General features: G+C 42.1%; 2 protein-coding genes across 2 annotated transcripts; one reads left to right on the forward strand and one right to left on the reverse strand.

Annotated features, from left to right (window-relative positions):
• The first annotated feature begins 582 nt into the window (after positions 1-582).
• On the forward strand, positions 583-1,319 carry LOC115754900 (vacuolar iron transporter homolog 4-like). The gene has a single exon (XM_030694080.2). The coding sequence runs from the start codon at positions 583-585 to the stop codon at positions 1,255-1,257; it is 675 nt and encodes a 224-aa protein (XP_030549940.2). The 3' UTR covers positions 1,258-1,319.
• Positions 1,320-7,443: 6,124 nt separating this feature from the next.
• On the reverse strand, positions 7,444-8,124 carry LOC115754886 (vacuolar iron transporter homolog 4-like). Its single transcript, XM_030694057.2, has one exon. It carries the CDS (start codon positions 8,122-8,124, stop codon positions 7,444-7,446), a length of 681 nt encoding a protein of 226 aa, XP_030549917.2.
• Positions 8,125-8,701: the final 577 nt, after the last annotated feature.

The raw sequence follows: 8,701 nt of genomic DNA on the forward strand, positions 1-8,701 counted from the left end.
TGTGGTAAAAACTAACCGACAGTACTATCAAACTGTTAGAGTAGTAGCTCTTTTCAAAATACTTTATTAGCAGTTGTCCTGCCATTTCTAGAGGAAGTATAATAAGATCTCATCAATGTTTCATGAGCAATTAGCACACTTATGGAGACACCTATTGGAAGATCTTGCAAATCATGTTCGAACACATAAGATTATATTATCCGAAATTGCCCATAAGAAGCAAAGGCTATTCGCATTTCCGTGGGAAGCTTGTCCCTCGATTTGTTTGTTAACTTATTTGAGCAACTGAAAATGGGTCGCATTCCACATTATTAAAAAAACAAAATGCAGAGATACAACATCAGACTTTGTTTTCCACCAGCAGGTCTTATCATTTTATTCAAGTGTGAACACGTGAGATTCCACCAACTATAGGAAACCATGTCCCAAGTTCCACCGGATCACACTTGGGTATTGTTCTAGTTCTAAGACGCACGTTTCTCTCTATAAATAGCTTCTCTTAGGGAGTGTTCCCTCCACACGCCCTCTTATCTTCCTCTCCAATATTCATTTCATTTCTATAGCTTCCGTATCCGTCCATCCATGGCAACAACACCATCAACTCGACCGCAAAACCCCAAACAATTGGCTCCTCCTCCTCTCGTCGACCTTGAGGGACAAACCAGGCAAGCCCTTGAGCAAGAGGTTGAGGTTGTCGACTTCTTGAAGCGAGCTCAATGGCACCGCGCCGCCGTGCTGGGTGCGAATGACGGCCTGCTCTCGACGGCATCGCTCATGATGGGCGTGGGTGCCGTCCACAGGGACGTCAAGACCATGGCGATAACCGGGGTTGCGGGGCTGGTCGCCGGGGCCTGCAGCATGGCCATCGGGGAGCTTGTATCCGTGTACTCGCGATACGACATTGAGGTGGCCCAAATCAAGAGAGAGGCCATGAACAAAGCTCTAGGAGCTGAAGAGATGGGCGCGAGAAAGGAGAAGCTGCCGAGCCCGTGGCAAGCGGCCGGGGCATCAGCACCGGCCTTTGCGATGGGGGCGCTGGTGCCGATCCTTGCGGCTGTGTTCATAAAGGAGTACAAGGTGAGGGTGGCTGTGGTGATAGTGGCGGTAAGCGTGGCATTGTTCGGGTTCGGTGGGCTAAGTGCGGTGTTGGGGAAAGCGCGAGTGGTGAAGTCGGCTTCTAGGGTGCTGCTTGGAGGGTGGTTGGCCATGGGCATCACCTTTGGTTTGACCAAGCTGATTGGATCTACTGGTCTATAATAACTTGCGCATCATTTGTAGTGTTTACTTGATGGTATTAATGGCAAGCAATAAGATTTACATGTTTGTATTTTAGGTTGATGAATATTAGCTAGCCCCTCGCCGGCGACGATCACATCCATCAGCTCCGCCAGGAGAGAGGGTGGGCCGTGGCGGCGGCGCGTGGCAGTGGTAGTAGCGGTGAGGGGCGGGGAGAGAGTATGCTGTGTACGTGCGGCTAAGTGAGAAGCAGACAACGGGAGGGGAAAAAGATGGACTGGGGTGGGGTTTGGGGCCTAATGTGCTTTCTCTGTAAATTGAAAATTTAATATTTGTATTAAGTGATGACGATTATTTATAAGTGTTATTCCTAATAAATTTCCTGTGCATTTACAAACAGGACCGAACCAACCGGGAGATCGGCCCAAACCCGCCGAGTTGGTCCGGTCCCCAATCCCAATAAATGGGACAGATGATCGGGCGGTCCGGTCCTCGGTTCCATGTGAATGAGACCAGACCGCCTAGAATCTACAATACACAAATATATATATGACGATATTGTCATACCTATATAACTTCCCTTTTTTGGAAATTCAGTTCCTATATCATTTGTAGTTGTATTCAAATTCATTTGCAAACATTAAGATTTTGTAATGGAACTATCATGTGGCTACCTATGATTACGTCGCATCATCTTCCTTTGGGATTTCTAACTGAAGATTGTTGACACCTAAATTTTGATTTTTCTTAAATCATTTATCTTGTATAAAAAAAAAGAGGATTAGTTTTAGCTCTCACAAAAAAAATAATTAAAGCATTACATTTGCATTTTATAGGACCGGCGACGGAAGCAATTAATTCATTAAAATTCGTAATATTGGTTTGGGGGCAATAATATTTCAAATCTTAAAGGATAAATGAGCCAATTGTTTCAATAATATCGTAGAGATATCAGAATATGTCCTTTGAATGAAAATAGGAAAGAGATATGGGCAAAAAACCCTAATCTCATGCCTATATATACATATGTCATGGACGTTCACAAAGGGGGGTGGAGCAAAAAATTTTCTGCACGTACATCAAATTCACGTGAGATTGGCGTGAAGAGGAAAACGGTGAGAAAGGTTGAAGGTTTCCCCCCGAGGCCGATTTTTGCTGCTGTTCGGCATCTTTGCTCGCTGTTTCGTAGGTCTTTTACTGCTATTCAACGCCTCTACTTATCAACCGAAGATCTCTTGCTGCTGTTCGGTGCTTCTGATTGCTATTCAGGGTCCAAAATCGCTGCTTTCCACACTGGTTTCCGCTGCTGTCCAAGCCTTTTTTTCGCTACTGTCCGGTGTCCGTTCGAGCTAGATTTTAGCATTTGAAGTCCTTGTGCATTGGTGCTAGATACTTTGTCGTTTGAGTTTGATTTCATCACTGTTTGGTGCTCAATTTAGCCACTGTTAGGTTAAAAAATAGTGCAGTTTTTTGGGTGTTATTGCTAATGCTTCAGTGCAGATTTTGCTAGTGCTTTGAGAGCGATTATCACGTTTTTTTTTGGCACAATATCTCCACTGTTCGGTGCTGTTTAAGATGCTAAATAGCTGCTATGATTTCGCTTTGCTAATCCTAATCGTGCGTATGAATTTCCCTAGCCATTCGGTCGATCGCTTGAAGCTTGGTGTGCAATTTGTGGAAAGTGCAAATTTTGCAAGACAAGGTAAATTTCCTATCTTGAACTTCAATATATTCACTTGCTTATTTTGTGATTTACTTGCATATCTTGAATATTGCATCGAGGTGGATATTTTTTCAAAATACAGATTGATTAGGAAAATTTTCTTTCCTAATCCGCAACTTGTCACATAATCGAGAATGTCCATCTTTAAGATTATTGATGGAATACTCGATTAGGCAAGAATTTGGGTTCAATCGTTAATCGTAGGATTACGAATTAAAGATTGACTCAAATATCCGCGAAATATTTCAAAACTTGATTGATGTATCCACTTTCTTGATTGACATTAATTGGCATATTCACTTTCCTAATTTGATTTGAATTGTTTGATTGTCATTTTTTTAGAATATATCCGTCGCGTGATCCGATCTCGAAAATTCTAAAAATTGTATTCATTCACTTTCCATATTTGAAAATTACATATCTTTTCAAAAATAGCATCATGTAGATCATTGCATAACTAATCGTTTTCTTGTAAATAATTAGGTTAGATTGCATTTTAGGGTAGAAATTGCATGTTTAGATAGAATCTCATGTTTAAAATAATTTGTCTTTAATATATTAGGGTTTAGTTTAATGTAAACTCTAAAATATACAAGATAAAAATTGTTTTGGCATAGTTCTATTTTAGGAAATAAATTCATCCGAAAATAAAAAAATTCATCTTTGCCACGTCATCCATGCCACGTCATTCATCTTTGCTATGTCATCTCATACCATGTCTTATAGGTTGCATGTTAGTTTGCATTGCATGTAGAATTACATGCTTAGGTTAATTTAATTGATTCCAACATCACGTAATCAATTTAATTAAACTATAAGCATATCTTGTTACATTAGTTTAAAATTGCATATTTAAAATTTGAATTAATTCATACGTCACGGAGTTAATTTTCATTTGCCTGTCATCTTTTGTACGTCATTTACCTTAGTCTTGCATTTGCATCACGACATTGCATCACATATAGTATAGTCTTTCATGCATTCATATAAAAAAAATTGAAAATAAAAGAACTATCTTGTGTGGCGCATGCTCCCTTGATTATATTGACTTTTGGATGTTCATTAATTGATTGTGCACCCGCATGATAACCTTTGTTAGTGACTTAGGTTAAAATCAATTAACATTGCCTTCTCAAATGATTTTTCATGAAATAAAATGGTACCGAAAGAGCGTTAGAGTAATCTGGTGTAATCAAGTCCCCGAACCCTTAATCTTTGGCTCGTAGGAATAAAATAGTTCTCCCGCTATTTTATTTAGGTTTCTAATCGACCTACCATAAATGATTAGTGACGGCTCCAAAATTAAAATACATTACATGTTAATCGGTTGAACCTCAAGTTGCGATTTGGTATGGGCTTGGGAGAGTCCAAGTTAGGTTAGTTAAATAATTAACCCGATAATCCATTAGCCTGGAAATTTTCTGAATTTTTAGGTCGCGACAAAGATGAACGAAAGGGGTATCAGCACAACTATGAGCTTTGCAAGAATTTTTGTTCCTTGGGTGAATAAATGTTGTGTTCGTATATCATATAATTTACGAGCATGAATTTTCAGATTTTGCTGCATAAACAAGAACCTATTAGGCTTTTTCCACTTTACCCATGTTGAACAATTTCAAACTACTCTTTACCCAAAAAAACAATTTCAAACTAGTAATATTACATGTACAGGATGTGCCTCGGAGCAATGTCTTTTATCATTTTCGCATGGATGGTCCATCGGGACCGGACCGGACCGCCGGTCCAGCTCCCAAAAGTTTGGGGACCGGGACTACTGGTCCGGTCCCCGGTTCTATATCGAGACCGGACTGGCCTGGACCATGCACACCCCTATATGCCTAAGGTTTTTAATTGCACTTACCTAATGCTAAAGACATTCCGAGTCAACCGCAACAAGCCCAATAAATTTGAAACCCGAGAAACATGAATATTTGAATACATAATATCACGCCCCGTCGACTTTGGCCTCTTGTTTTCAACCCAATTTTAGTCCGATCATATATGCAAAATACAGCACGAAGAAAAAGAGAGAGAAATGAGGTAAAGGGTAGTGGGGAAGAGAATGAAAACAAAATTTAGTGAATAGAATCATCATTGAGTAACATATTTCCATATCACATTGCATGGACTTCGGTCGCTAGCATATAGATCTGCATCAATGCATGATGAAGGATAAGCAGACTCCATGGGAAAGTATCAAAAAAGTCTTAGACCTATTGCATTCGTATCAATTCAGTCCTAAATGTTTTAATTGGATCAATTTAATACAAACCTTTTCGCATTTGTGCCAATTCAGCTTATCCGGCCGATTTTAACCCAAAATCGCTGACACGAATGTTGGATGTCCCAAGTGAAATATACCAAAAAAGTCATAAACCCGTTGGATCCGTATCAATTCGGTCTTAAACTTTTAATTCGACCGGTTTAGTCTAAACCTTTTTGTAATGGTATTAATTAAGTCTATCTGATCAATTTTGGCCGGAAATTGCGGGCGTGAATGCTGGCCGTCCTACATGGCACGGTTGGAGCTAACGTAGACAATATTATAACATTTTAATAGAATTTTGGATTTTTTATAATCTTTTTGGTAATTTTCTTTTCTGGTCTTTATTATTATTATTTTTGTTGAGGGCCATTAAGGGCTGGTGACCCTCACCAGTATCGGGCAAGGGCATGGCGGCCCTTGCTCAATGCCTTCAATGGGTTTGGCTAGAGCCGCAACGCCCTCATCCGATCTAGGCGAGGTTGCGACACCCACATTAGACGAGGGCATCCGAGACCTCACTTGTGGCCGGCAAGGGTCGGCCGGTGACCCTTAGTCCCCAAAAAAATGAAGAATAAAAAAGAAAAACAAAAGAAAAGAAAAACAAAAAAATTTATATAAATTTGTTTAAATATTATTAAAAATGTCTAGGTCAGAGTTGGCCATACCATATAGGATGACCATCTCCTACATTAGCGATTTCCAGTGAAAATTGGTTGAATAGACTCAATTGGTGCAAATGCAATGCATTTAGGACTAAATTGGTGCAATTAAATAGTTTAGAACTAAACCGATACCAATGCAATAAGTTTATGACTTTTTTGGCAACTTTCTCCCATCCTACATGGAAAAATCAATGCTAACGTGGACAAACTTTTATAATATTATAATATTTTATTTATTATTAGTCTTTCATTTTCTTTTTCTTTTTTTTTTGTCATTATGGCCGGCGAGGGTCGCAGCCCTTGCCCAAGGGAGTCCTCACCTAAGTAGCACGGACACGGACACGGGACACGCGACACACGACACGACACGACACGACACGTGTACACGTCATTTCTAAAAAATAGAAAATTCCGACACGTTAGGACACGTTGTATTTTTATATATACATGTCTAAAAAAAATTATTTTGTTACGTGTGCAAAGATTTTAGAATAGTGTTAAAAAAAACCTCATTTTTAAGTGAAATTGTTTTGCTTTTTAAAATTTTAAATGAAAAATATTCATTATATCTCCTCCCCATCTCTTTATCTTCAAAGTGGTCTTCTCACCTCGACGGAGTCTTGTCAACGTCAAGTTAGTCTTCCAAGTTACAACTCTCGAGAGTTTCTTTTATTCCCAAGGTTTCTTTTTCAATGAACCCCACCACACACGCAACCCTTCCCCTACCCCTTTCCCTTTCCCTTTCCCTTGCCTCGCCGAACCCTAATCAGCACTAGACTACCTCCTTTTTCTCTCTCTCAAACTTCGTCTTTCTATCATCACTTCCTCTTCCCCTCTCTCTCTCTCTCTCGCTCGCGAAGAGGCAGCGGTGGAGCAGGTTCGGAGGCCGGCGACTTTGAGCTGACGGGAAGAGTTGTTCATTACAACGTCCCTCTCCCTCCTCCAGAGAGCAACCTCCTCAAGGGCTTCGTCAGTCTGAGAGACGCCATCCTGGCCCAGCTTTACCACGCCTTCTGCGGCGAGAGCTCCGAGCCCTTCATCCTCCTTGTCGCCTGGCTCCCCGCTGCCATCTCCATCATCTTCCTCTGCACCGTCCGCATTCTGCGTGTCCGACGTACCCAACACGCGTGTTGACGGCTGTTGACCAAGTGTCGAATTCCCAACACGCGTTGACCGCGTGTCGAACGTGTGTCGGTGTCCGACACAGACTCGGATGCCTTCTTCACGTGTCCGTGCTTCTTAGGTCCTCACCTAGGTGAGGGTTACCCACTCGGATAAGGCGAGGGCTTGGTGGCCGCACCAGCGAAAATGAAAAGAAAATAAAAAAATTCTGAACAAAATACTAAAAAATTGTAAAATTTGTCTAGGATAGTATCGGTCATGCCGGGCAGGGTGACAATCGTCCATATTAGCAATTTCAAGCCAAAATTGATTTGATGAATTGATTGCAGCCAAGCAAGTGAGAGGACCTAATTATTTACGACCTAAGATATAATATATAATGTCATTACCGCACATTAATACCATCAAGGAAATATTATATGTGATGTTCAAAGTTATTCTAGACCAGTAGAGCCAATCATCTTGGTCAAACCAAAGGTGGCGCCCATGGCCAACCACCCTCCAAGCAGCACTCTAGAAGCCGACTTCACTACCGGCACATTCCCTAGCACAGCGCTTAGCCCGCCAAACCCGACCAATGCTACACTCACCGCCATTATCACCATCGCTAGTCTCACCTTGTACTCCTTTATGAAAATCGCCGCAAGGAGCGGCACTAGTGCCCCCAGTGCAAAGGCCGGTGCCGATGCCCCCGCGGCCTTCCATGGGCTCGGCAGCTTCTCATTCCTTGCATCCATCTCTTCAACTCCTAAGGCTCCGTTCCGGTCCTCTCGCTTGATCCGGGCCACCTCGATGTCGTATTGCGAGTACACAGATACAAGCTCCCCGATGGCCATGCTGCAAGCCCCGGCAATCAGCCCCGCCACCCCGGTTATCGCCATGGTCTTGATGTCCTTGCGGATGGCCCCGACGCCCATCATAAGCGATGCCGTAGAGAGCAGGCCGTCATTTGCACCCAGCACGGCGGCGCGGAGCCACTGAGCACGCTTTGAGAAGTCGACGACCTCAATCTCTTTCTCGAGGGCTTGTTCGGTTTGTCCCTCGAGGTCAACTTTGAGGGGAGGAGGAGTTAATTGTTGGTGGTCTTGTGGCTGTGTTGATGGTGTTGTTGCCATGGATGGATGGGGAGAGGGGAGTTAATTTGAAGAAACTCTAGAAATGACAGGACTATTACAGAGGAAGATAAGGGGGCGTGTGGAGGGCACACTCCCAGAGAGAAGCTATATATAGAGAAACATGTCTCTTATAGAATAATAGCCAAGTGAGCTCCAGCGGAATATGAGAAACGGTTTTTCATAGCTGGTGAATAAAAAATTTCTAGAATTGGATCTCAGCACTTTTTTCAATTCTTTTTATGGAACGCAATCCCATTCCTGTAGCTCAAATAAGTAAATAAATTAATCGAGGGACAAGCTTTTCACTTAATGGAGAATTATCTTGCTTCTTATGGGCAATTTCCCATAACGAAATCTTGGGTGTTCACATTGTAATTTGCAAGATGTTCTAATAAGGGTCTCCATAAATGGCAGGACGACGTGTACTTTTTTTTTTTTTTTGGGTTTGTCATTAATGGAGTGTACGAAGCTGATTGAGCACTCGACTAGTTCTCATCGGGTGTGCATCGAGGGTGCCAGTCTCCTTTGTCCATTGGTTGCCGGGCCTCAATGAGGGCTGGCAGTCAGGCAACCGGCT

The sequence above is a fragment of the Rhodamnia argentea genome, chromosome 9 (genome assembly GCF_020921035.1).
Source record: "Rhodamnia argentea isolate NSW1041297 chromosome 9, ASM2092103v1, whole genome shotgun sequence".
Classification (NCBI taxonomy): domain Eukaryota; kingdom Viridiplantae; phylum Streptophyta; class Magnoliopsida; order Myrtales; family Myrtaceae; genus Rhodamnia; species Rhodamnia argentea.

Bases quoted from the DNA above. Each gene is read 5' to 3' on its own strand.
- LOC115754886 (XM_030694057.2), bottom strand. From the start codon at position 8,124: ATGGCAACAACACCATCAACACAGCCACAAGACCACCAACAATTAACT.
- LOC115754900 (XM_030694080.2), top strand. From the start codon at position 583: ATGGCAACAACACCATCAACTCGACCGCAAAACCCCAAACAATTGGCT.